The 27,980-nt window shown below is 44.1% G+C and overlaps 1 protein-coding gene across 4 annotated transcripts; it reads right to left on the reverse strand.

Moving 5' to 3' along the window:
• Positions 1 to 2,124: 2,124 nt before the first annotated feature.
• Positions 2,125 to 27,950, reverse strand: LOC135400676 (ralBP1-associated Eps domain-containing protein 1-like). Of its 4 annotated transcripts, XM_064632509.1 has the most exons (23): positions 27,712 to 27,950; positions 27,223 to 27,404; positions 26,794 to 26,917; positions 26,686 to 26,730; positions 24,218 to 24,306; positions 23,329 to 23,497; positions 19,743 to 19,925; positions 18,642 to 18,705; positions 18,412 to 18,575; positions 17,735 to 17,919; positions 15,404 to 15,496; positions 14,354 to 14,450; positions 14,252 to 14,296; positions 14,043 to 14,124; positions 11,968 to 12,137; positions 11,806 to 11,826; positions 10,965 to 11,029; positions 10,416 to 10,445; positions 10,196 to 10,309; positions 10,091 to 10,133; positions 9,022 to 9,059; positions 5,125 to 5,243; positions 2,125 to 2,386 (listed from the first exon to the last, which is right to left on the reverse strand). In XM_064632509.1, the coding sequence occupies exons 2-23, from the start codon at positions 27,376 to 27,378 to the stop codon at positions 2,215 to 2,217; spliced, it is 2,268 nt and encodes a 755-aa protein (XP_064488579.1). In that variant the 5' UTR covers positions 27,379 to 27,404; positions 27,712 to 27,950; the 3' UTR covers positions 2,125 to 2,214. The 4 variants fall into 4 exon arrangements, with proteins under 4 accessions (XP_064488579.1, XP_064488581.1, XP_064488580.1 ...); XM_064632511.1 differs by lacking the exon at positions 10,416 to 10,445; XM_064632510.1 differs by lacking the exon at positions 11,806 to 11,826 and having other exon boundaries at positions 27,712 to 27,949.
• Positions 27,951 to 27,980: the final 30 nt, after the last annotated feature.

Below are 27,980 nucleotides of genomic sequence, written 5' to 3' on the forward strand. Positions count from 1 at the left end.
CTCCCTTCCACCCCCCCCCCCCCCAAAGCAGGAACATGCTTTATACCTTGTGCATAGCTAAAGTCCAGATGCAGCCATTCTTTACAAGCTTAAAATACTACCTATTCTGTACAGCCTCGTATGTACACCCTATCTTTTATACAGCAGCACACACATACCACAACAAGCCACACTTCACGACACACACACAGGCACACACTCTAATGACTTAGTCAATACGTAACTGAACCCTGCTTTAACCAGCTGAATGATATGTGATGGATGCACAATGCTGGTACCTGAGGCATCCCATCAGAGCACTTCTGTATCTCATATCAGCTTTCTCACACAAAAAGCTTTAAAGTAGTTTCTCACAAATATGCTCTGCCCATTCCCCTAACGCATTAACAGCCACTACCTTTGTGTATCGGTACCGCGTTAAAAAATGCAGAAACCTCATACTCTAGAGGAGGCAATATTTTTTTCATTGGCTTGATTGGAGAGGGTACTAATCACGTGCTTGCCTACAATAATTTACTGGGACCAGTTCCATCCTGCCGGAGTCACAAGCTCTTAGGGGATGTCATTTGACACATGCCCTTTGGCACATCAAATGCTGTGCAACTGCAGTATGTCATGTCTAGAATATTTGCTGCTGTGCAGTGAAATGAATCTCACAACCTTTATCGTGTGTAGTCTGTAACCACCATGCATGGAGCCAGCAGAAATTTTTGATTGAGCCCGCCACGAATATTACCCGAACTTGAAAGGTATACCCCATATATAGTAAAATGCCAATTGCTTGCAAGTATTTGCAGGACCATTGATTGACGGATAGAGTCAGCCTCTCTGTATGGCACCACACTTGATGAGAGATGAGGCTCCTGTCTCACGGCAAACTGAATATCATTCCCAGTGAATGACATTCGTTCCATGTCACATGGCGGGGAAAAAAAAGGTAGTACGTTCGAATGGAGACTGTGTACAGAGTACACAGAGTACTGAGTACGGAGTACAGAGGTAGCAAAAACAATGATAATCCCGTTGACGACTTTGACATGGGGGAAGGAAGGCTTAACAGAACTACCCTCGTTCCCAGTAAGCCCCCACGCTCCTGCGATTGACACATCGCAGAGGCTTATTTGCCTTCGCTTGCGATACTTCGCCAACTGAGCGTTGTCCAAACCGCAATGATTTTGTGAAATCGAATGTTTCAGTAGTTTCGAGAAAAAGCAAAAATATAGCAAATGTACTTTTATCAAGCTTCATACGTTCGGCACTGCTGTCGACAGTGACATAATTTTCGAATGGCATTCTTATTCTTGGCGTACCTTGATGCAATACAAACGAATGAGAATGTCATTCAATTTGCTGTGTGACAGGGGTATATGCCAAACTCCGTATGGTGAAGTCTACCGTGAACACCTCTCGATATCGATAAGCTTTTCACAGGCGCTCACAGCACTTGTGCTACAATTCATTAACAAGCACGAGAGTGCTTGCATTACCTTTTAACTGTAATTGGCAACTCTTTCTCCTAGCAATTTTCATGGTGAGTACCAGCCAGCAGGAGGTGGCAGAAAAAAGATGCAGAGAGTTTTTTAAGTTAGAAAGCCAAAGTACCTTTGCTCACTACCTGTTGCTGATTAATCCTCTGGGAGGGAGTTACTACTACAGTTACTGGTGATTACTTGTAAAAAAGTTGCTTCCCAAGACTGCTTTTATCCTCCCTTCTACAGCTTCATAACCTTGAAAAGTCAGCAGAGTCATGTCTTTACGCTTATAAAGCACATCATGTGCTATCTGATGAAAGCTGGGAAAGACATAGCAAATTTCCAGTCTTTGTTTCATACATGTGGAAGAACACACCAAACGATATACTGTGAGGCAGCTGCAAACCTGTCTCATGTCCCACTGAACATCAAACAGGAATTCAAAACATTAAATGTTTGCAAACAGCTAGGTAAAGGTGCAGAGCGTTCCCATCACGAAAGCAAAATATGTGCAACAACCAAGCTCGACACCTTGTCTACAAACACCATTCAAAAACATTCAACAAGGAATGTTTCGAGCACATTTACCAGGCTTCTGTGAAGACCAACACCAAACTCAACGGAGCATTCGAATAAATGGAAACTACACTGATTCCTTCCAAAAAGCTTCGCTTCATTTCAGCCTACCCCCCGTGTGGTCATTATTAATTTTGGATTTCATTTCAAAGCATGAGGCATGCACTCAGCACGAGAAAGGCTTCAGGTTTTCCAGTTGGATCTCGAGGGCCAGACGCTCCTCCGTGGCTTCTACCAGCTCCTGGTTGAGTTCACTGTTGAGCAGCGAAAGCATATTGTTGCGCTCTCGATGGGCTCGAACTGCCTGGGTTAGCTCCCACTTCTCATTGGGAATCGTTCTGCAATGTAAATGTGGAAGTGTCCAAACTATTCCTCGGGCAAAGCAAAACACAACAAGTCAGTCGCGTCCTTAGGCATAAGAAGATGCGTGATGTCAGGGTCGGTTCATATGATGCAACTTCTTGCTGCAACTCTGTTCCCGCTACAGTTGCGCGCAACCGAAGTTGCACCAAATAGGTCCCTTTCATACGGCGAGCAACTTGGAATGTCGTAGTGGTCACCGCGCTCGCGGGTTGGCGCGAAAAACGCCGCAGTCATCATTTTCTTCAAATCTTACTGAGACTTCCGCTCGTTTCGACTTCAATTTGTTGCGACTTCCATAATTTTGCATAATTTGCACCGGTCAGTGATAATTTCATCGTCACGCGTACTGCCGGTGCAATAACTGTCACATCAAAGTCTTCCTGATTGGTCGCGCTTGCAAGGAGGAGCCGTGTGATTGACAGCTTGCAGGCTAGAGTTGCAGGAGAAATCGCTCGTGAAGCGATCGGCTCTGAAACTCCTGCAACTCGAGTTGCGCAACCAGAGCTTTGTATTCACACGGCTTAACCTGGTTGGCGTAACCTGGTTGGCGTAACCTGGTTGGCGTAACCTGGTTGGCGTAACCTGGTTGGCGTAACCTGGTTGGCGTAACCTGGTTGGCGTAACCTGGTTGGCGTAACCTGGTTGGCGTAACCTGGTTGGCGCGCAACTAAAGTTGCATCGTGTGAATCGACCCTTACACCTACCGCATCCGAGAAATCGGCCATGTGTGCCCGTAGGGAGCCACACAACATTTCTATGTTTCTGAGTACTGAGTTAACTATGTAGTACTTTGTACTGTTCTTGAAGTACCATATTTATTCTCATATTTTAAGAAAAGAAAAGAAAGTAAGAAAATAAAATATTGTGCAACTTCTGCCCCCGCATTTTCGTCCACTGATATCTGGCCTGCAATCCTCAGAGACTGTTTTTTGCAAAGCCGTTAGTCCTGCCGAAGTTACTGCGGTGCTTTTGTTTGATTTGCACCCATGTTCGGATGATGGCCCACTGACGCGGTGGATGATACTGTAACTCGAATAACAAAACAAACGCGGAACCAAACGCTGGACAAACATGCCATGAAGTTGGCAAACAACATAGCGTGCTGTCGGTTTTCAGTGCGACTAGCGGCATCTTCCAGCAGAGTTTCGCCGTAATTAACCGGTACGATGAGCGGTAATGGGCCCGGTATTTTGCCTTCCGACCATCACCGGTTGCGCTGTAGGTAAGTACTTCTTTTGCGCTTGTGTAATGCAGTGATAACGTCAATACCGGCTCTACCCGGAGCCTACAGGAATGGCACACTTAAAATTTTTAATTTTGCGGCATTCGAATATTGTTACCGATGTTCCCGCACAATTTTATACCCCCCACATTTCCAACTTTTTTTCGAAGAAAAAGTGAGCAAATTATGCGAGTAAATACTGTACTTTTTTCAAGTACTTTCCTGTCAAGTAGTACCCAACTGAATTATTCTCCCTTGACTTTGGTCTTTTTCCCCGAAATTATGGCTCGCATATTATTCCAGAGATTAGCACCAGAACATAGCTCACTGGCGAGATGGATCAGACAGTAAATAGCAATGCCTTGCACTAGCAGGGCAGAACTGATTATCTCTGTGCATGTAAATGCAAATTACGACATCAGGCTCCGTTCATATTCACAGTTCTGCAGTTAACAAGCAGGGCTTTATAACAAGGAACTTGCCAGAAATGTTTGCCAAAATTTTGCTAAAAGCGTAATTACTCGCACTTTCTGCAACTGCCAAACAGTGAAGCACTATGTGATATACACTAAACTTTCAATGTACTCTAAGTATATTTGAAGTGCGGTACTTCAGGTACCAATGATGCCATGTACTCGGTACTTCACATTAAGTACAGTTATGGGGTACTTTTCCCATCACTGCATTTAGCATTCCTAAAAAAACTTTGCTTTATTCACCAAGCAGTCTATTGGGAGACGAAATGGTGGAAACTGGAAATCAGGTTAAAAGGGTTTGGGAAAACCACGTGCAACCCACTAAATGTACGGATCCGTTTCATGCGTTGTAGGTTCATGGATTCGATACGGAAAGTCCCACATTCATCAATCTAACGTTTTTTAACTTTTGGTTTCTTAAAACTTTTTTCAAGATACCACTGACTGTGGTGTCTTGAGTGTGGTGTCTTGAGAGAGATGGAAAGTGACATTTTAGCCGTGCACGCTCGCCCTAAGTACTACCCAAAGGTCACCATAACGAAGGCCGTTCTCCGGGGCCCACTCCCTTGACAACCACCTGTGTCGTCATGGAAACGGAAGGTGTGTGCACGTCCTTTCTCCACTCTGAAACATCACTCGAAAAACACGAGAGGAGATGACGAGTTGCGAGGAGCTTGTCCAGCACGAGACCTTCGGAGTGCAATAGGTTCGTAATGCCAGATCGCAGAAGCATAGCGTTCAGATGCGCATGTTTAGCAGACATATATCAATATATACATTATTTCTTACAAAAGTTTTGAAATTGTTTCACAACCAACCCGAACTGGTCTGAAATCGATTTGGCGCGAGGAATCGGGTTTAACATGAAAAAGTCAAGACAATTACGTTTACTCTCGGTCAGCTGAAGGATCACCTGGTTTCACTTTTCAGAACCTAAGGACTGCACTAAGATCTAAGGCCATAACCATAACTGAAGGTGCTGATGAACAAGCAACCTCATGTAGAGGACACATACTTCATCTCAACAGCTGCCAGTGCAGGTGGCCGTCCAGAACGGCGCTTCTCCTTCTCCTTGCTCTCGGCATCGTCACATATCAACATCGCTGCATCATCCGTTGGGGCGGGGCATTCATCCTGGAAGGACACGTTCACGTGTATCTTGTTCATATTACATAATGCGTGATAATGGCATACATCATGCGTTTTCCTGCGACAGATTAACAGGGAACCATATTCCACAGTTTTCATTTTCAAACACACTTGTTTTTGCACGTGCCAACTCAGAAAGGTTGATGAAGTGATAAAACGTGAACAAGCTCAGCCACTTACACAGGCATGAGCAAACATGAATAAAATGCACTCAGTGCTGCCTTTTGCCACTTCATGTAATAATATTCTCACAACATTTCTTTTGCAACTGAAAATCTGCTCTTTCATGTGATACAGCCAGATCTTATCCTGTTTTACCATTTCTAACACACAGCCTTATTATCATCCACCAGATTTAGAAGAAAAAAAAAAACATTAAACCTGATAACATGTCTGTTCACAACAACCAATAATGAGGGTTTGAGATTTTGCAATCCCATTAATTTGAACTTTCTTGCCATTCAAACTTCTGGGTAATGCGAAATGATGCTGGAGTTCTGTTAGAGTCACGTGTATTTGACCGAGGATAAATGGACAGAAATTTGCATAAACAAGCGCAATGGTTATATTCAAACAAGATTGCGCCCCACAAGTGCTCCGGCCTGTGGCACCCTGCTGGCATGTCACAGCTCTTTAAACCCTCTACACTAAGCTGTTTTAAGCCTATACTTGCGCTGGAGGAAAGGGGAGCACGTACAAATCACTCTAATGATGTGCGCAAACGTGACATGCACAAAATGCGATCAGCTAAGCAAATAAGCAATCTGTTTTAAGGAGATCAACACATTTTCTGTTAACCACACAACAAAAAAGTGTGCATGAGGGCAATATGTTTTCAGATCATGTTTACGGCAATCATGATTGCATTGGGTTCAAAGTAGCAAACGTCGATACAGTGAAAGGACCAATTCATACGCATATACAGTGATTGATTGATTTTTAAAAGAAAAAAATGGAGATTTTAGTCTCGAGTCACTCGGGACTGGCTACTCCAGGGCGCGTTATTAAGAAAGGGAAAAAAAGGGGAAGAAAGGGATATTACACAAAAGCTCTTGATTCAAACTTACGGATAATTCGAACAGACGTCCGGGTCCTGGCAAAGCCATGTGTATTCAATAGGGGGAAACATCCGGTAATTCGAACACACAAACGTGCGCACCGGTTTATTCGAACAATTTCCAACGCCGCACCTGACCATGCACCGACTCTGAGGCGCTGGCGGGCGCGCTACTGGAATGTCGGGGACACCTTTACTTATTACCGTAGTTTCACACGTATTAGCCGCGGCTTATGTGCTTTTTTTTTTTTCACGAGTGCTCCGTGGCTTATCTGCCAGTGCGCTTATCTGATGACTATTTTTCCCTGGTATTTTCCCCATACCCCAACATTAACGAAAGGCCGACAGTGTCTCATGTTTTTGAGAACAGCCACACCCTGCCAATGCACGAACAATGCGAACAGGGGCACGTCCACATTAGAGTAGACTGACCTTCCTTGTACCTTCTCCCATGCAGCTTTAACGAAAGGCGTACAGTGATTCATGTCTCCTGGGAGAGCACTGACCCGTCAATCCACAAGAAAAACATGCAACAAGGGCACAATCCGATCTCAGTAGAACACTAGAACTGACCTCCTTTGTTACACCATGCCACCCCTGGAACCTGCATAACTGGTTTACTGTACAAATCAGTCACTGCCCGTGGCTTATCTGGCGGAAAATTTGCAGAATGTTCCTAAAAAGGGGTCCTGCGGCTTATACGCATGAAATTACGGTTGTCCATAGTTCATAAACTTCTGCCAGGGGGAAGAGGAGTACCACCATAACAGTGTGCGCAAACAAGAACTGCGTGGAACGATGCTGCTCACACTGTCGCCAATGCCGGTAAAGGGCACGGTTTTGAAGGGATCAAGAGTTCCCATTGACTACATAGCCAAGAAAAAGGTATCAATTTGATATTTTCTTGGATCGGGTTTGCAACATTCGAGTTCGTTAGGTTAGCGACCTGGCGCAAAAACGTCACCGCCAAACAGATGAACACAAACACATATCAGATTATTTTTAGGGCCTGACTTTTTAGGGTTAAACCCGTATCTGCCCGATATTTACCCCCCGAACGAAATCTGTAAAATTCGGGTTTAACCCGAATCTACCCGAAAACATCCGGGTCGCGTGGCACACTCATAAGCGTGCATTAAAATAAAGTTTGATAACATTGCTAAACATTAGTTCCATGTTAAGACAAATTTTTATTAAACAGAAAAAAATCACCCGAATAGTACACCCGAATTCCTGACGACAGAATATGCCGTAACGGGATTTAACCCGAATACACCCGAATTTTCAAATGAAAAATATCACCCGATATTTACCCCCCGAATTTGGCCAAAAATAAAACCCGAAAAAGTCAGGCCCTAATTATTTTCTATCCCGAGCCGTGACGATGCTCCTTTGCAAATAGGTACAGCCGCCGACAGATTTTTCGGACATGCTCGATTATTCGGACTCGTTCGCGGAACGCCCGCGGGTCCCATAGAGGTGATGTATAAGAACGTGCAAAATTTCGGACGCCGTGCAGCTCCGTCGCTCAATATTTCGGACTCTGTTTGCCCAACCTGCGAATTTCTCTCTTGGGGTGACTGAAAATAATTCGTATCCTCCGAAATTCGTATCAAAAGAAATCAACCAACTAAAACATTGAGGCAAAAAAATAGGCATTGATGACTGTTGACTTTCCATTCCTCAAGAGGCCTGTCGTAGCGCCTTTGAGTCTTCGTTTTTGGACAACGGCTCAGCACGTGCTGTCTTCCCGCGAGTCGCGCGACAGCGCTGTAAAGCGAGCGTTAGGTGAAGCCTACTTGCGGACTTGATGACGGCGGTGCCTCTGATAGTGTACATTGACGAAATGTCGCTTCGGGAAATAGAAGCTGATGTTATCAGGCAGAGCTGGAAGCGCTTTAGGGAAGCATCGACAAATCTTCAGCCCAATTGGGGCTTAGTAAAGTTTATTTCGAAGCGAAATTCATTTTTTCGGACTGCTCGATTATTCGGACTTTTTGCGAGATCCCCGCCGAGTCCGAAAAATCGGACGGCGACTATTCTAGAAAGAAACAGCCCCTCATAGTTCCACCATCGCATGGCCACGAACGTGTGGCAAGGCATAGCCAGCCGCAACGCTTCTCCGACGTAGCTAGCACACGGTGCCAAGGCATCAAACCCTCGTTCGGAGCGACTCCCTTTAGTTTGAAGTCCACTTTATTCGTACCAGACACCTGCCCCTTTCGAGTTCAAATTGATGGGATTGCGCTGTAACAGGTTATTTTTAGCAATGAGATGTTTTGAGGCCTGCGTGTAAAAGAATGCCTTGGAATATGAATAAGCCTCTTATACGTCTGGAACTGCACGACCACAAACATGTGGCAATGCTTCACGAGTCTCCGACGCAGCTAGTATGTGCTGCCAGTGCATTATGCCCTCGTTCAGAGCAACTACCTTTAGTTGGTCCCCTTTGAGTTCAAATTAGCATCAATTAACGTATTAAATTAACATATTAATTTGCATCATGCTCATTGTACCAGTTTTATTTTTTATGTTTTCTAAAGTGAGACCGGAGATCTGGTTTCACATTCACTTCACGAGGTTTTCATGTCCGATACACTATTTCAGTAAAAGCAAGGTAAGCAATAAAATTCCCTTCAGATTAGAGCATCACAAGTTTATGAGCATGTCACTTAGGGCTGTGCAATAGAATGTTACTGTACTCACATCATCTGAGTAACTAGTATCTGATGAAAGCCTTGAAACTGTAACAAAGATAAATGTAATTTAATGGTTTGCTCCGTTAAGCTGGAGTAGAGTGGAAAACAAAAAGTAGCAGTATTTTTGTGGGAGTTCTATACCTGCAACTCAATGTCTTCTACTTGTCTAACTAATCAGGGCCGTCAAGAGAAATTACGGGCCCCAGGGATGGGTCATGCCCGGGCCCACTCCTCACGTCTCAATAACATAGTCTACAAGTATTTATACGAGTACAAGTATACGAGTACAAGTATTTATATATAAGTATTATACGACGGGCCTTTGGGCCGTGCGGGCCCCTGAAGAGGCTTGGACCCCCGGGACACCATCCCCGGCTGCCCCACCCTCTCGCCGACCCTGCAACTAATACCCATGCCACGGGAGCACAAAACGTGACAAAGTGCCTAATGCATTAAGTTTCAACATCACTCATGCAGTGTCACATACAGTTTAAATGACATTTTCCCTTAGTGCCATTTTCGGCTCAACGGGTTCGCCATCACTAATTCATCCATGAAACGCCTACTCTCGCTCCCATCGTTTGCTCTGAGCACAGCCTCTTTCTATTGAACACAAAATGTGCTCTTCAATTTGCTTCACCAAAGCAATACTATTCGAATTTTAAGGAATTGACTCTGACAAAACCAAAAGACACAACACACAAGTGCAGACACCAAGGTTTGAGTTGGCAACCATGTGTTGAGAGCACCTGGTTTTTAGACACATTAAAGCAGATGCCCATAAAAATAAACATTTCTTTTCAAACAAAATATTAAATGCATTTCCAATCTGGAAACTACATTGTGTTGCACAGATTTTGCTTTAGTTAGTGGTCCGCATCATCTGCAGTGCATTTAAGCTATGTCGAAGGGTGTCATTAAAAAGGAACACGTGGCACAAGCTTCACGAATAATGGATTAGAGATCCAAATGACATTAGAGGATAACATCATTTTTCTTGCCTGTGTGTCACGGGTACAACTGTGTGTCACGGGGAAGAACTGAATGATATAGCACAGCCTGTATTTGGCACTTACTTCGGTCCGCAGAAGGCTTCTTGTAAGGCTCAAAAGCTCCAGACTGTAATAAAAGTTACTTTTATTGGTACGGTGTTGTCAATAGTAAGCAGATGAACAACATACCTCAAACTGACGTGGCGGGGTTAAGGGGTCCTCACTACGGGATTCCGCGAAGTGGTCAAAGTCGGCAAAGTTCATGAATGACGGCACGTCATCTCCCGTGATGCTCTTTGACAGCTGCGGAATAGACAGTACGCATGGTTTCCAAGCAGAGCAAAGTGAAACGCACCTTGCTATCAATAAAAAGTCAGGAGAAAAGCTCAAGCACCCGATTTATACTTACGACACCACCGTCTTCCTCTTGTTGCTCTTCCTACAGAAGACTCTGTGTAAGTCTTGCTCAGACTTAGCCAGACACAGTAATACACAACTCGGTAATTATGCAAAACATTCTCGGATATACTCAACCGATAATCTCAGGAAGTGTAACAAATGGGATATACACAAATTTATATTGACTGAGCAGATCTGCACGAGTACACAGAAATGACATGCAGATTCACATGCACTGAAACTCCTATGACAGGGCCATGCTAGCCAAAGAATAAAGTTTTTATGCATAGGTGCTACACATGACTGAAATGAGTGCTTACTAATTGCATTCGTGTGTCATGCAACAATAAATTTACCACTTTCGCCCTGCTGAGTGTAACATCTGAGGAGCATAAAATGCCCATGTTTTCCTCTGTGTGCTACATATCTTGATCAATAACACAATTTAGACTAAGCCACTCTAGCCTCAACCACAAGGCTGGAGTGGAGATAACTAGGAGCAAGACCTGCCAGCCATAGCTGCGCAGCACCTAATCACTGGATGCACAAAATTACTTACGCTTCCTGGTGACGCTCTGGGAGGCACTGCAGGTGGGGCACCCAGATTCTGAGAGCTTGATCGACCTAAAAAGTGTTTCATAACAATGTCATCCAAGTTCAAGTTGGAAAAGCCAAACATGCAACACAAAAAATGAAGCACAAATATTGTGGTCCCACAAGGAGTCAAACTCCGAGATGATTCAATTTTCTCTTCCTAGTGATACAGTGATAGCACATTTAACTTGAACACCAGAAAACAAATCCGATTTATGACAAACATACTTAACATATCATACATTTAATCTGGTTAGACCCTATGAGTAAAAAAATGAAGCAGACATGGCTAGACCTGCTTCAGGACACCACTATATTTAGAGCCTGAAGTTTTAGGGTTTTACCCGATTCTTCCCTGAATTTGCACCCCGAATTGAAGGTTGCCTCTTTAGGGTGAAACCAGATTTTTGGCTGGCAAATTGCCCTCACTTGGATGTCTGTAGGAATTCACTAACTTACTTGTTTGGCAGCAAATGCAGTTACATCACTGCTTGTACCAAACCACTACTGTTACTTTGAGTAACTGAGCCAGATTTCCTCCCGAATTTAGCCTACTGGAAGTTTTTTCACCCGAATTCGCATGAATTTAGAGCACACGTTTGTTTACCCGATTTTTACCTCCCGAATTTAGAAAAAAATATTTCCCGAAAACTTCAGGCTCAAGCTATATTGCACCACTACGTTGACCCACACAAAAGACACTACTAGGAGAAGAAAAAAAAAAAAACAGAAAACATGCATTCCGCCGCACATGCTGTCCGGTTTGTACTGTCTACAAGATGCACGCTGAGGCACAAAGGACTTGCCTGCCATTCTGTATTGGTATCCTATGTCCAAGTTCCAGCAGGGACAAGAAAATTTGGAAAACATTTCAGATAATGGTAGGAAATCAACCTGTGGTTTCCTGCCCACTGAGTATTTCTAGCACAGGCAGATTATATTAGGTGGGGCACTGGTCCTCCACTCACCTAGCCTGTTCAGATCCAGGGAGGAACTGCGGGCATGGTTGCGTTTTGGCCTGGGTGGAGGTGGGGGAGGAGGTTCTTTTGGTCCTCCCTGTGCAAGTTGACCCTGGGAGGGTGTCGGAGCTCCTGGTGCACCCGCTGCTGTTGCCGCTACACCAGTGCCAGAGTAGGAGCTGTAAAGTTTTGGGCAATACTTTCTCTTAGGAACCCCCGGTCTATCATGCGCTTTGCAAATTGCCACTCCAGTATAACATAAGTTGGAGCCTAACCAATGGAATACATTTACATATGATGAAAGAATATTAAATGCAAGTAGAATGGAGACTCAAAAATTACTGAGGTGCAAAACCTGTCCAAATTGAAACCAAGCTGCATTCTCTTTTCTGAAAGAATCTGAGGAAAAAAAGAAAAAAAAAAGGTGACATCTAGAGTAGGAGGATATTTTCATATCCTCTTAAGAAAAGGACGGGACCAAACATCCAAAAGTACTGAAACTTAATCCTACTGACCCCCTTATTTAATCCTATTTCATTAAAGGACGAAGCATTATGCATGTGGATGTTGCATGCGTGATCAAATGGCAGAGGCACTAAGCCAATCTTTACCAACTTGATATTGATTAATTTGAACACTTCTTCCCAGACATGCGAGACACAGAAGTATATGAATGTTATCAACTACCACAGGTGTAATTCTTAGTCTAATCATGCACTGCTGTGTAAATGATTTATCACAATTTTTCTTACCTCCTCCTCAGATCTCTGGGTGCGTGCACAAAATAAGGGCAAAAAGTGGGCAATACTTGCACTAAGCAGGACACAAACACTAATACAGTGGTTTAGAGGAATACATTTTCTAGACAACAAGTGATGTAAGCACACATATGTTGTAGCAAAGAACCTGCGAATTCTACCAAAGCATCGCAAGCCTGGAACTGAAGAGGCATACATTTTCAATATCCTATATCCCTCAAATGTCACCCCCCCCTTTTTTTTTCTAGGCTTCATGCTCACATCACCACACACAGATGGCACAACATGCAGAAAAGTGAATAACATAAGGACGTTGCATTGTACACAGCACCACCTGTGTGTGGTGATAAAATGAAGCTGACATAGCAAAAAGTGGCACCTTTCAAGTGAGATAGGCCACTGAAAATACATGCAATAAGATAAGACCTAACAACATGAACTTTTACAGCAGTAGTTGTCAACTAGGCTTCAGCGGCATCCATGAGCGGATTGTGTGTGTATCATTTTATAGTTTAGCGATTGGTGCACTGAAGACGTGCTGACAAGATAGCAGGTCTTGAGGCAGGATAGGCAGGGGCTAATAACTAGAGATGGGCAAACAGTAAAGTTTTCATTGCGAACCAAATACAAATATTTCAGATGCACTGCAAATACATTTCGAATATTTTTTTTGCAGTTGCGAATCGAATCGCATAGTTGTTGAGCTATAGTGGTTGAGCTATAGTGGTTGAGCTATAGTGGTTGAGCTATAGTGGTTGAGCTATAGTCGTTGAGCTATAGTCGTTGAGCTATAGTCGTTGAGCTATAGTCGTTGAGCTATAGTCGTTGAGCTATAGTCGTTGAGCTATAGTCGTTGAACTATAGTCGTTGAACTATAGTCGTTGAACTATAGTCGTTGAACTATAGTCGTTGAACTATAGTTGTTGATGGCAGATCGAATATTTCAAATAGCTAATTCTTGTCCCAGCATGTTCATCAGCAAATAGCTATTGTTCATCCATGGCATTTTCTGTCACAATATAAACAAAAAAGTAGAAAACAGTCTCCTCTACTTCAGGCTTTGACACGCACATTATGTTGCAGAGATGAATTATGTTGGCATTCATGGTATACATTATGCAGCAATGCATATTCCTGACCATGACCTTCAGCGTGCTATGTGGTGAAGCTTTGTTTTAAGAGTGGAGCTCTACCAATAACAATTGTTATAGGAAATGCCAACGTACTGCCATTGTCATGCTAAGGTAGCACAGCAAAATGTGCCGAGCAATGCACAATTAATTGAGTTACAAAGAAACCAAACAGAGGACATCAAGGGAGACTTACTTATTTGGGTCGCCACCCACTTCTGTGGTAACAACATAGGCCAGTGACTGCTGAGGGCCAGTGGGAACAATTGGCCCAGGAGCTGCATGTGCATTTTAAGAATGTAGAAAAATTGCACTAGACATGCTAGAGGAGCCCACTTAGAGCCAGGGTTCAATCTAGCAAAACTATGGTTAAATCCAGTTATTGCAACATGCTGCAATACCTACCAGACAGCTTTTTCAGAATGCTTTTATGACCATCTCCTGCAGCATCTGCACAACAAACACAAGGTCAGCAGCATGAATGTTTTGAAGCGTTTAGCTGCCTACCTCCAGACGCAATAGCTCTGTCCAGATCATTACTATAAGGTATGGCATGTCCGTCCGGAGACACACGGCGTGCAACTGGGTGTAGAATCCTAGGGTTCTAAATAAGAAAATGGCGTTATGACGAAACAAGGGCAGTATGAACATGAGACAATTGATGTTCTGAGACTGGAACACATAGAAAGGACAAACTTCCTTCAGTTCCTTCTTTCATCACTGAGGGCAGTATGATATATTTTCTAAAAGAATGGCAGAGTAACAAAGATAATGCCCTGTGAAAGTCAAGGCAGTGTTAGCAACAATGGTAGCACAGTGCAGGTACTGATACAAAAGCAACATATTTGACTTGTGTTTTGGGGGTTAAACTCTAAAATCCACCAGTTTGCATAAACTGAAGGGACAAGAAAAGGCGGGAAAGTTGAGTAAAAATTCATAATAACCTAGTGCAAGAGAGACATCCTGCCAGTTTCTTTCCATACTCTCTCTTTCGAGCTTAGTCAGTACTAATTTCCATCATTGTCACTTGAGTGGAACCAAAAAACCAAAAAAAACTTGGCAATGTGCCAGTTACGCCAACATTTAGGGGAGTGGAGAACACTAAGCACTGCACATTCAGAACAGCTGTTTCACATCTCGTGCTTATTCGAGATGCAAGAAATGCCCTTGTTTACTTAAAGTCTATTTGAAATCAGGTTTTAAGCCAGAAAATGCAAAACAGGGTAAAATCGTTCAAAATCAGGAGGAAAAGCAGATTTTCAGGTTTAAAGGAAAAGGAAAACAATTCTCGCATTTCAGACAAACATGCACGGTGCTTTGCATTCCCCAGTACCTATATTAGTGATTGAATTGGCACTTAGGTATTTTATTCCAAGTGACGACAATGCAAATCAAGGAGGAAAAATTGGTTTTTATGGCGTGTAACCCTGAAACACCTGGCTAAAATAAGAGTGTAAAGCATTCTAACAAAGCCACTTTACATGTTGTGCCCCAGTTTCATTTGAAGCACTTTTGACGATAAAAGCACTTGACACGTTCAACTGAGATTACACTGACCTGCTCAACAGACGCAGATGAAAAGTCGAAGTTGACTGGTTTCATGCTGGGAGATGACACGCTGCTTGTTGGAGAGTCATTGAATTTGGTCCACTGAAAACGCGCAACAAAGTGAAACACAAGTCAGTCGAGTTCCAGTAAATACGCCACATCTCGTGAAAGCATCGTGAAACCATGCTATGATTACAGTATTCCACCGAATGAAACAATTGTCCCACTGTCATCTGACGCACACTGCTGAGTCCTCTTCGTCCGAGTTTTTTGACATCTATTGCTCTTGTTACTTTCTTGTGGGTGTGGTGAAGAATAATGCATAGTTTGGAACAGTGTGTTCATTACTGCTGTAAAACCGCAATCCTCAACGATGTCATACGGCTGTGCTTATCACACACAATCGTGCTTTTTCATTTTATCAAAAGCCAGAAAAGTCTTGCTATGATCTGTAACAACAGTGGGTCATCCTCGTTGGTATTTTTAACCTGTGGTCACATCCCAATCCTGGATTATTGCTGTCATCTCACACATCCATGATTCGATTAGATATCACTGGTGACTGCTTCGAGCTTTGAAGTACAAGGGGGCGCTGATAAGTCCCTGGCTTTGCCCCCTTCCAGGTGAAATAGAAAAACGAGTGTGGGGGCATATGACAGCCTAATAGCTTAGGACATAAGTAACTGTGCAAATATCAGGTGTTTGCGATTCTTAAAACAATTTTTTTCTTTTAGTGAGAAGCTTTTATGACAGAGGCACAAGCAAGTTCCACATCATGAAGTTTTTCTCTCCACGGAAAGTCAGCAAAAGACATTCATACTGAGATCTCGCAAGCACTGGGGGTGAAGCGTCCCTCCTACAGCACTGTATCTCGTTTCAAGACCAGGCATTTCACCGTGGAAGATGAGCCCCGCAGTGGTCGCCTCCCAACCTCAACTGAACCGGCAACCTGCGATGCTGCCCCATCAGCTGATTATTGAGGACCGGCGAATATCCGCAAAAAAAGATAGCCCAGATACCGGACATCTCGCGGGAGCGTGCAGAGTTTGTTATCAGCACAATCCTAGACATGTGCAAGCTTTCAGCTACGTGGGTGCCGAAATGTTTGAACAGTGATCAGAAGAAGGAACGAGTTCATGCAAAGCCGTTTTGGCCCATTTTGAAGGTGCACATGACTTTTTAGCTAAGTTAGTGACTGAGGATGAAGCATGGCTCCACATCTACGATCCTGAAACCAAGGAACAGTCAAAGGAATGGCACCACAGTAGGTCCCCGTGACGAAATAAGTGCTGCACCCAGAAATCAGCCAAAAAGTCATGGAATGGTTTTGATTCATGAGCATTCCAAGAAATAAATATTCGATTCAATCAAACCTTCGCTACAGTTAAACCTCTCAATAAGGAATGTCGACTCAACGAAATCCTCTGTTTAATGAAGAATTTGTTGCTCGTACGCGTCACCAGAGATGCCAATGTATTTTTTGCGCTCGATTTAGCGAAATGCATTAGTTTGGTCACCTCTATTTACCTTCTGCACGTCTCTTTCCCATTCACCACAAACAGGAGGAGGAACCTTCCCCTCTACATTGTCCTCTGTCACGTGCTGTAGGCGCGCCGTAAAAGGGTAACAGGAGCGTGTAGACATGTGCGGCCGCTGCTGCCGGTAATTTTCAGTACACTGACGCAGTTTCGAAACCGGGATGAGGGCAAAACGTGCATTGTTGGCCTCTCAAACAGTCTAATTTGCTTTTGTTGATGCCAATGACGGGTTTGTCCAGTTTGTGTTAGCGCTGCTGATGCCGGCCAAAGTTCCATTGGCGCAAACGTCTATGTGATATGTACCCATTTCTTGTTCTTTTGGGTACTCAACGGCGGTGTAGCTTCGTCCTTTCCGGAATTGTGCATCATGTGGTGATGAGCGCAACTGAACCAACCAAGAAACATTGACACGCGAGCACCCAGGAGAACCGGGAGAAAGCAGTAGAGGCCATCCAACAACGAATTTCTCTATTTAACGAAAGGGCCAGCGTTTACAAATTCGTTATACAGAGGTTCAACTATATTCACTCAGCCCTCAAATGCCTTTGCGTTCTCAACAAAGGTGTACGTTCGGCGGCATTCTACTTGTACGACTATCAGATTTCGCATTCCCGTCAATATCATCTGTCATTTTGACAACTTATTATCCCAGCAGAAATGCTTCACAATCAACTTTACAGTGCAAGAAGACACTGACATTGCAGAGATATAATGCCCCTCTCAAGTCCCCCTGTACGCAGCAATTTTTGTGCTGAATTTATGTGACAGACACAACAAAATGCTTAACATATCTGGAACCCACCTCCTTATTCTGGGGAGACAGAGGCTCCTTGAGAGGGTGAGGAGGAGCTGGAGGAGAGGCATTTCCTGCGATCGTGTGGTTCGCAACTGCATGCTGTGTGCCTGCAGGTAGGGGTGGCTGAGGTGGAGCTCCAGAAGAAGTACCCTTCACCTGATAGTTACTGCGAGGACCCTGGCCTGAAACAGCTGAGTTGCACACACCCAAGTAAAACAAAGGAATGTGCACAAAAAAGTGACAGCCAACAATACCCATCACCGAACCTGAGGCTTTTGCGGTGAAACACTAGTTAGAAGTTAGGCTCAGCACACTCATTTTGGGAAATTTTGAATTTGTACATTGTGGCTTGTTCCTTTGGAGATCTCCATATAGTTGTAGTGGAATATAGCGATTTACTGACATTCACAAGGCAAACGAGATATGCTCAGAAAAGCAGGCATTACAGTGTTGTGTGTACAGTGAAGGTACTACAGTCCTGTCCTAACAAGTTCCTGTGGCTCCCTAATCAGAAACCTCCAACTTACAAAGGGATACTGAAGGATTTTCTATAAAGAGCACTTTGTTTGTAAGACTGGAGCATTAATGAAGGAAACTGGAGTTTCACCTAACCAGAGACACACACACGGGTAATATAAAAATAAAATATCTAGCCAGGGCATTCAGAAGTAAGCACATCTTACCCTCTGCAGATTTCTGCAAAGCTGGTTGTGGTATGCTGGGTACCAGCGCTGCGGGCAGGACATCAGGAATATTGATGTTGTTTCTTCTAAGTACAACCAAGTGCATGGCGGTGCAGAATTCCTCCAGAGTGAGGGCCCCATCCTTATCTATGTCCGACAGTTGCCTGTAGAGTGTACCAGTTAGCAAAAATCAAGAGATGGGAAGGAACGAGGAGTGGATCGAAACGTACCAGATTTTCGATAAAACAGGAACTGGGAGTTTTGACTTCTCAAAAAACTCCTTTGCCACAACACCTACAACAAAAAGAATGCTTATGCACTTGCTGCACAAGGTGTTTCACCTAATGCTTTAAAGAACTGCTAGTCTGAGAAGTATGAGGTCAACAGTATCTCTAGTAAACTTTCGCCATGACTTACAACCACTGTACTTGTACCCGTAAATTTTTGTCACAACAGACTCAATTTTCTTAAGTGGACTCCAAAAGCCGCCAAGTGAAGCTAACATTATGCCGGAAACGGGAAGCACACGTCACAACTAGGGTTCCCACCTTTTGTAGTGAAAAATACCGGCTGAGGGAGAGGAGGTGGAATAGAGGGAAAGGAGGAAATGCTCACGGGAAAGGGAAGTGGGTGAGGGGTGGAAGAGTACACACAGAAGACAGAGAGCTCAAGACAATACCAGGAGACGTGTTCCTGTGTGTAATAATAATAATAATGAGTAACTAAGGAAACAACAGCGGAGTTGGGTCTGTGCTCCAGATTTATTCAAGCTGTAGTGGAATGTTGAAGGGAAAAACTCGCAAAAGCCCCTATGAAAGGTCTTGAGCCACAAATACCGGTAAAAGGCTGCCGGTATCACCTTCCTACTGGCAACCAGCAGAGCGAGCAAATAACTGGCTGTGCCAGTATAATACCGGCCTGGTGGCAACCCTAGTCACAACAACAACTTTATTTTTGACCTTGGAGAGTGGGGAGTTTCATCGCCTCAGGCGATACTCTACCACATTGCTGGTGGGAATGTAGGGAATAAAATAACGAGCCCTTTCACAATAACGATCGAAGTCCGATGGTGTCAGATTTACCCAATAGTGGTACCACTAAAAAATACATTCTCTGCACAATAGCTGCAAGCTAGTTTGGGCATGCTGGTTCTGATGATTGAGTAACTGGATTTTAGGAAACTACACGTATTCACAATCTGTAGGTAAGTAGGACACTTGAATTTTAGATGTTTTAGCTTTGCAACCACAGAAATATTGCAACTGCCAGCGTCCAGTGCCAAAGTTCAAATTAACCACTACACTACAACCTCAAAAGTTGCTGCCGCTTACCGGTTATTTTTCCCTTGAGGTCCGATTGCATGGTTTGGAACTGCTTGGTGTAGTATTCTCGCTGGTCGTCTGCAATGCACCACACATCATGGTCATCATCACTTGAATGCTTTTCACTGCTGTCCTCCTCATTCCCTAAAAGGTGGCGGTGTTCTTCAAACTGGCTCCAGTTTAACTGTCCATCTGTTACAGAAAACAAGCATACATGTAACATGTAGAGCCACCCTGAATTGAGGGGACTACTCGGGGTCTGTCTACTCAAAAAGTAGTTCCATTCTAAGCAAGGAGAGCGAAAACCGAGCAAAATCTCATTGTGTGAACAAATTTATGATTTATTTATTTATTCAACATACCAGAAAGGTGCAGGCAAACATTACGTCGGGAAGTGCGACAGTACAGTCAAGAATAACACTGTCAAGCAGCTGGGAATGTTAGGTATATGGGACAAATAGGAGGTTGTGGGTAAGAGGTGCAAGAGGAACTCAAATAAAAAGGATTAGGCATGTTCAGGAAAGGAACTCACGCGGTTTATCTCTTTGGCTTAGGCTAATTCATGGGAGCGTTACATTAGATAACACGGCAACACAGTGGCACGGTAATACAGTGGAACCTCGATACAACGAAATTCACTGGTATTAAAATTTCTTTTGTTGTATAGGGTATTTTGTTGATTATGTTTGTAAAGATTTAGGTGACCAATTGTGACAAGACAAGCAGATGTGTACATAAATGTGTACATGCAGTAGAATCATGATAATACAAACACAGCATTTTTCCAAAGTTCGCGTCGCTATGAATTTACAAACAGGCTGAGACACAAACAGGCTCAGAGATGCGAATACGTGTCAATATTCCACAGGCACTTTGAAGTCTTCCATTATTCACCACTAGACAGGGAGAAAGCAACAAAAAAGAAAACCAGACAGCGCTGACCTCCATGGAACCGTTGCCCTTTTGAACCGTAATAACATCAGCAATGATGTTTTCACCTAGTTTGACCCTGCAGGAGACAGACGAGCAGGAACGCATGTGGCGATGTCAGAGCTTTTTTTTTTAATGAAAAATACAGTACAAGCTTGTTAATCCAGTCCAGTGGTGACACAAAAAAGTCCAAATTACAAGAACTAACAAAAGACAAAGAAACAGACACATGAGGCAACAAATGCATGAGGAACTGTCAAAAGCATTTATTTGTGAAAGAAATCAGCTATTGACTTTTGCCCTTGACCATTCACTGTGACGAACTAAGCACAGTCAAGCTTTGTTCAAGTGCATGCACGTGCCATAGCACCTTTGCCTTCCTAGAAGCTGAAGAAAAGGTGTGCGATGTTCAGTGCAGCCGCGACCTGACACCCTTTTTTACGGCCAAACAGGCGCCTCTTCCATTTCCTCGTCCGCATCACTGCCCACAGGTCCATCTTCTGTGGGTTTGCCTCCGACGGAGATTTGCGCAATCATCTCCTCATCCGTTAAAGTCCCACAAACTGCCGTGGAACTGTCTGCGTCTATGTAGTCTGCGAAGCCAACACCTTGGTGCACCTCACGCACGGCTGCAAGAACCATCTCTTCTGCTTCAGGGTCGGACTCCTGTAGGCTGTCTTCATCCACGCTTGCACAACTTAGGGCAACAAACCCACAGTGGCGAAAAAAGTTCACAACTGTGGTTAGAGTGACCTGTTCCCACACGCGTACCAGCATGTGCAGGCATGTTCTTGATGATGCACTGATCCATCGGCTACAGGGCTGCTGTCATGTTGAATGGAAGGCTTAACAGCCTTTAGCTCCACGTCCACCTTGTGTGGAGAGCAGTTGATGGAGAGCAGTTGATGATGAGCAGCACCTTCCGCTTACTGTGCTTCATCTTGTGATCCAGATGCAGTCTAGCTGGCAGATGATAGGCAGGGCTGAGCGATGGGCAAGACACGTAAACAACACAACACTATCATGGACTTCCTCGATCCAGCCTCTCGCCAACCACTGCCTGAACAGCTCTGCTGTCATCCAAGCTTCCCCATTGGCACTACACTCTGTGGGAAGTGTGCCAATGTTTTTGAAACACTGTGAGTTCAGTGTTTGTTTGTTTGTTTATTTCCAAGAAGAATACAATAGGCAAATAACATACAGGATGAGGTCCCGTAGTTTAGAAACTAGTGATTTTCCAATCACGAAAATTGTAATCTCTTCCACACCACTTGTGCTTGCTGCCAGCAACACAAGTCACTCGCTTCTTGCATCTCATTCCCTCGAGCACAGTTGCCCCCTTTGTAGGTTATTGTCTTCTCCGGAAAAAGTTTGTAAAAAAGAGCTCTTCGTTGGCGCTCAAAATGTCACAGGGCAAATACCCGAAGAAGGGGAGAGGAGAAGCCCCACTTGAGAGAGGCAGCGTTTCTATTGGTCAAGCATGGAATTTGATGGCGTCTGCTGGCTGGAAGAAGGCAGGAGAGGACCTACTAGCTCGGCCAAGCCACGTAGAGGCGGCCGCAAAAGTAGAGGAAAACAAGCATTTCGATTGTGTTGCACAGTTCAAACTCTGGAAAGCTGCCAGCGGCAGCACACAGCTGCGGACATGCAGTTAGAATAATCCGTAGCGAAGCCGATTTGAGTGTGAATTAGCAGGCTACTTTATAGATTGATGTATATGGGAGCATGGCGGGACCATGATGACTTGGTGACATGATGGGGACTTGATGACGACTTCGGGACACGATGGCTGGGACGTGGCCCAGAAATTCAAATTAATGAGGTGGGAATCAACTAGCTTTTACTGTATCGAGTACAGAGAAAATTTGTGCGTTATACCCCTGGCACATGGGACAAGTTAGTGTCATTTTCGTGAAGTGCACTATGACCAACCGAATCTCACTTTCACTACATGCTTGCTACACGGCTTGAGTAAGTGTCGCTGATGCAATGATGTCAATTACGAAATATGTATGACAATAAATGGCGGCAAAAATTTTCAGACGTGCACCACAATACCTTACTCAGAATATTTTTCTTTGATTTAGGAACACCTCCTGTTAATCTTCTTCCACCATTAAACAAACTGGCCCTGAACATGTGCCACAACAAAAATGGCTGCCACTGCAAAGTTCTCACAGGCTGTTATCGAGAGTAACTAGTATAGGTTTATTGCAAAAAAAAAGAAAGAGGGGAAAGGCTAGCCTGGCTCCAGAAGCCGACTTGCTATTCCCGCTTACAAAAAAGGAAAAATGAAAAGAGCGAAAGATAAGCGGCGCAGTCACAGGCTTCCCTTCCGACGCGCCACTGAAGGCCACTCAACACAATGTTAATACCAACATACTAGTTGACAGTGCGAAGAAAATTGCTCTTTCCACAACAAAAATTAGGCACATCTCCAATGTCCTGGTGAACATTATGCTAAAAAAGAACAGAATAAAAAACAGCATAGAAGTTTGTACTGTTCTCTCCAGATTTGCTGAAAATACTAGACGGAAGTAACAGAAAAGTATTCTTCACAGCAGCTTCCCTTGAGTGCATTGCAGTGAAGTTCTGAGTGTAACAGGGACAGAGAGCGTGCTAACCCCCCACACACTAGGCAGAGTGACCATTGAATGCGACAGACCTGCAGAGAGGAATGTTGTCCATTTTCTATCGTGGCCAGCTGCAGCTATCTGGGGTGAAGCAGCAGCATCACCATTAGGTCCCACCGGTGCAGCCACTACAGCCTCTGGAGAAGAGTCTCTGGAACCAGCAACTGGATGACCACGGCTTGCTATCTGCTGTGCATAAGGCTGTCATGAAAGCAATTTAAATCCATCAACCTATGTTTGCAGCAGGGTACACTGACTCTTAGCACGGGTAAGTAGGGGACTCTTCTGAACATACAGCTAATTCACTGGAAGCTTGGCTTACATTCGATTAAACGGTTAATTCGGCACTTTTGGCAAGATGGTATAACTAGTCTCTAATCAGGCTTTCGCTTCAGAGTGACGACACAGAGTTCCACAAGCGAGTAGGAAAGCCATTTTGTTTCCGCACCACACCAGCGCCATCCCAGTTAAGGAGCAGAAACTCATAACAATGATTGCCGTGGAGGTCGTGGGTTAGGTAGCGTATGTGACTGTCGTGCGGCATCATCTATGTATTGTCCACGAGAGAGCTCCAAGGAGGTCAAGGTGAGAACAAGGCTGTCAAGGTATCTTCTACCTCAGTGAGCTGCTTGCAACAGGAGCAACATTTTGGAGCATGCTTGATGGGTGGCATTGTGAGCACCGTTAGGTGACATTAGCACATGGCATGGCATGGCAAGACATGACATGGCACAGAAACAATATGGCCTCTCCTTTCCTCTCGTGCTCACCTGTGGAACGCTGTGTCGCTGCTCTGAAGTGAAGCTTATTTGGTGACTCTAGATGTAGCTGCAGACTAGTCCCAGTGTCTAGGGAGGCTACTCATACGGAAGCACCTCGTTCGTACACAAAAAACGGATGTGGGTAGTACTTGCACCTTACCTGGTGAGATGGTGAACTAGGCAGATCCTTAAGGCTTGCCTGCCGGGATGCCTTGTTTTTGCTTGACACTGGAGGTGGGGGGAGGGGACCTGAAAAAAATAGTTTTAAACTTATGAAACAAGTCACGCTCACAAATCACTATCACAGCTGCCCCCAAAGAAGGTAAAGCCCTAGGTATAACCCGTTCAAAGACCAATACCAGATATAGCGCATAGATGGGCAACCTACACTTACGGCCTGCCACATACAAAGAAAGCAAACATCCTGTACAAGCAGCACTCTCTCATATATGAGTCATTGAAACTGACAATATGTACAGGGTGTGTGCAGATAAACTCCAGTGACATCTGCACCCATGGCTTATAGTCTATTTGCCTGACTAACTTTTCTATAGGTCTCGCACGGATAAATACTAGAGCTGGGTGAATACTAGGGCTGGGACTCAAAATCTTGACACAAAACGTATAGTTTACTCTATTCGAATAGTACTGGAATATATCGCGGTACCACTCGTACATTCTTTGCAAGAGGAACCAGTGTTGCTAACACTGCCTTGACGTTCACAGAGCATTATCTTAGTAACTCCACCATTCTACTCTTAAAAAAATACTGCCATTGTTTCCTCATAACGCCATTTTCTTATTTAGAACCCTAGGATACTACATCCAGATGCATGCCGTGTCTCTCCTGATGGACATACCATGCCTTATAGCAACGACCTGGACTAAGCTATTGCGTCTGGAGGTAGCCAGCTAGACGCTTCCAAATGTACATGCTGCTCGTCTTATGATTGTTTTACAGATGCTGCAGGAGATGGTCATAAAAGCATTGTGAAAAAGCTGTCAGGTAGGTATTGCAGCATTTTGCAATAACTGGATTTCACCAGAATTTTGCTGGATTGAACCCTGGCTCTCAATGGAGTCCTCTAGCATATCGACTGTAATTTTTCAACCCTCTCAAAGTCACATGTAGCTCCAGGGCCAATTGTTCCCAGTGGCCCTCAGCAATCACTGGCCTAGGTTGTTGCCACCAAAGTGGGTGGCAACCCGAATAAGTAGGTCTCCCTCCATGTACTCTGGTTTCTATGTGACTGAACTGTGCATTGTTTGGCACATTTTCTTGTGCTACCATAGCATAACAATGACATTTCCTATTACAACTGTTATTAGTAGGGCTTTGTGAATATTCGAATACAAATAGATTACCCTATTCAAACGGTATTTACAACGAAACTTGTCTATTTGATATTTTCGAGTAGATTTCAAATAGCGGCACCACTCCGTTGACGATTTTCGGTCCAGTCGACATTGTCATTATCATCATGGTGGGTGAGTGAGTCCCGCAGTTTCACAGAGCGGTTCACATGGAGGACGAGGGGATGTTGACGAGCCACCGGCAAAAAGGAGAAGTGCCATATGGAAGCACTTAGGCTACTCCAAATCCGCTGGAACATGTAAAACATGTGGTGCAACACTAAACACGCCTGCATGTCTCATGGCACAAGTCCCATTGACCATTTGAAGTGGCACAGGTCTGGTTTCGACGTTCCAGAAGGACCAGTGCGAAGACACAAATCAGCAAAAGATAACTGACGCTATGAGGCGAGCGAAAGAGGCACTCGATACTAGAGTTGCAATAGACTTGCGGCCGTCCTCCCAGCACAGTTCTCAGCAGCATCTCCCCGTGCTAGCCAAAGCAGCATCACTTCAAGTGAGCATCTCTTGTCTGCGTCTGGGAATGTGTTATGGAGAACTTTCCTGCATGACAACTTTTAGTGCTCGTGATGCGTTCCTGTCTAAGTTCACAAGCACAGTTCTGCTGCATATGTGTGACTGTGTACCTCCACTGCATATTATTATAGTCCCTAATGTACAATGTACACTACAGCTCCCAATAAACATATTCACAGCTTCGAACTATATTCGGCAATACAGGAAAATATTCATACCAGTGTAGCTTGTAAGCTAATATAGTTTCGAAACTAGACAGAACGCACTGCTGCAGAATGCACTGGATCTTCAGACTCCCACTGCCAACATAATTCATCTCGGCAACATAACGCACATGTCAAAGCTTGATGTAGAGGAGCCTATCTTTTAATTGTTTATTTATATTCTGACAGAAAATGCCATAGGTGAGCAGTAGCTGTTTGCTGATGGACAAGAATTAGCTATTCAAAATATTCGAACTGCCATCAACAACTATATGATTCGATAAGCAACTGCAAAAAATATTCTAAATGTATTCGCAGTGTGTCTGAAATATTCGTATTCGAGTTGCAACGAAAATTTTGCTATTTGCCCAGCTCTAAGAAAAATGCACTGTCTCATGCCTGAGGAAGGTTCGTCAAATAATTAGTGCAAACGCGTAATGGGTGCAAATGTCACTGGACTTTATCTGTACACACCCTGTACTAGCATTTTATTTCATGTCACTAGATCTCCATTAAGGCCTCCCACATTACCTACCTGGTTCGCTTGGCCTTTGAAGCTTTGGAAGAGGAACATCAACTCCTGAAACAGAAACTGGCTGGTTATATCCCTGGTTATTTCAACTGCTGCGACAACACACACTACCTGAAGTAAGTAATTCGGGCTTGAGGGGCATTCCAGCCTGAGCTGCTCCAATCAGCCTCAGGGCCAAATAAAACTGAGGGCGACCAAAATGTCCCACTCTCTTTGCACCGCAAAGCTCAGTGATCTAAATAAAAATGGGCAGTAGTGTGGTTGGTACCGGAGAGTAACAAAAACAATGGCATCCGTCACTTCAGAACAATGTGAATAATGTGAGCTAGAGTGAGTCACGGAAACAACTGTTTCACACAAGAGAAAGCAAGACAGGAGCTCATGTTACAATCTTTTGGCCTTTGGGCTGGCTGCATGGTATGTGTGAAGGGTATACTACACGTTTATCGATTTCATCACAAATCATGTCAGTCAAAGTAACAGCCGAGCATAGGAAATGAGGCCCTCGTCTGACAAAAAGTGGAATTCGCGGGGGATTACCTGCTGAAGTATTTCTGTCGGCAACTGAGTTGCTAGTAGGAGTTCGGACGCTTTCTGCCCGGATACTCTTTCTTGGTTCTCGACATCGTACGCAGCGAACAATTCAGCAAAATAACGCTGCTCTGCCTCAGTCAACTTCAGTCCCTGGCTATCCATGTTAAGATAATCTACAAAACCGGTACCTTAAAAGAGAACGAGTGATAATCCCATTAAATGTGAAATGACGTCGCTTTCTGTATCACGGTGTAGCTATCCACTAAACAGTAGTCACCGAGTCAGTACTCAAGTCAACAACTCGCAGTATCGAACAGCGAGAACGAAAATAGATGAGCGATTTCAAAATCGAACACATTATTATGTGCGTGATAGAATGGAAAGGCCTAAAACATTTCGAAGTTTGGTTAATCTGAGCAACAACTACGTGCCCCCAGAGCAAGGGTGAATTTATGTAACATCCCATGAAATCCTATAATGGAAGAGCTCACTCACCTCGCCTGTCATGCACGGAGATTCCTCAGCCGGTGGATTTGGTTTTCATGAAATTACTGGAACGTGCGGTTTAACCCATACTTCTTCCTCTACAGCACCTGCAGTTCACACGTTTTCCACTACGACAAGCCCTTATCTCTGCTCTTTTTGCCTCGAATAAAGGCGGGCAAATAATCTACTTCACGAAAAGCATTATTCGTGCATATTTCTCCGCCTTATCAGGTTTGGAAAGATAAGGAACTCTCGCCTTCCATTTGGCTATGTAGCCG

Source organism: Ornithodoros turicata, chromosome 7 (assembly GCF_037126465.1).
Source record: "Ornithodoros turicata isolate Travis chromosome 7, ASM3712646v1, whole genome shotgun sequence".
In the NCBI taxonomy this organism is placed as follows: domain Eukaryota; kingdom Metazoa; phylum Arthropoda; class Arachnida; order Ixodida; family Argasidae; genus Ornithodoros; species Ornithodoros turicata.

Excerpts from the sequence above, each read along its gene's own strand:
- LOC135400676 (XM_064632509.1), bottom strand. The coding sequence starts at position 27,378 with ATGGATAGCCAGGGACTGAAGTTGACTGAGGCAGAGCAGCGTTATTTT. Across the intron at positions 19,926-23,328 it reads GACAACATTCCTCTCTGCAG|ATGGACAGTTAAACTGGAGC; the intron begins GTCTGTCGCATT and ends TTTCTGTAACAG. Across the intron at positions 17,920-18,411 it reads TTTGCAGAAATCTGCAGAGG|CTGTTTCAGGCCAGGGTCCT; the intron begins GTAAGATGTGCT and ends TGTGCAACTCAG.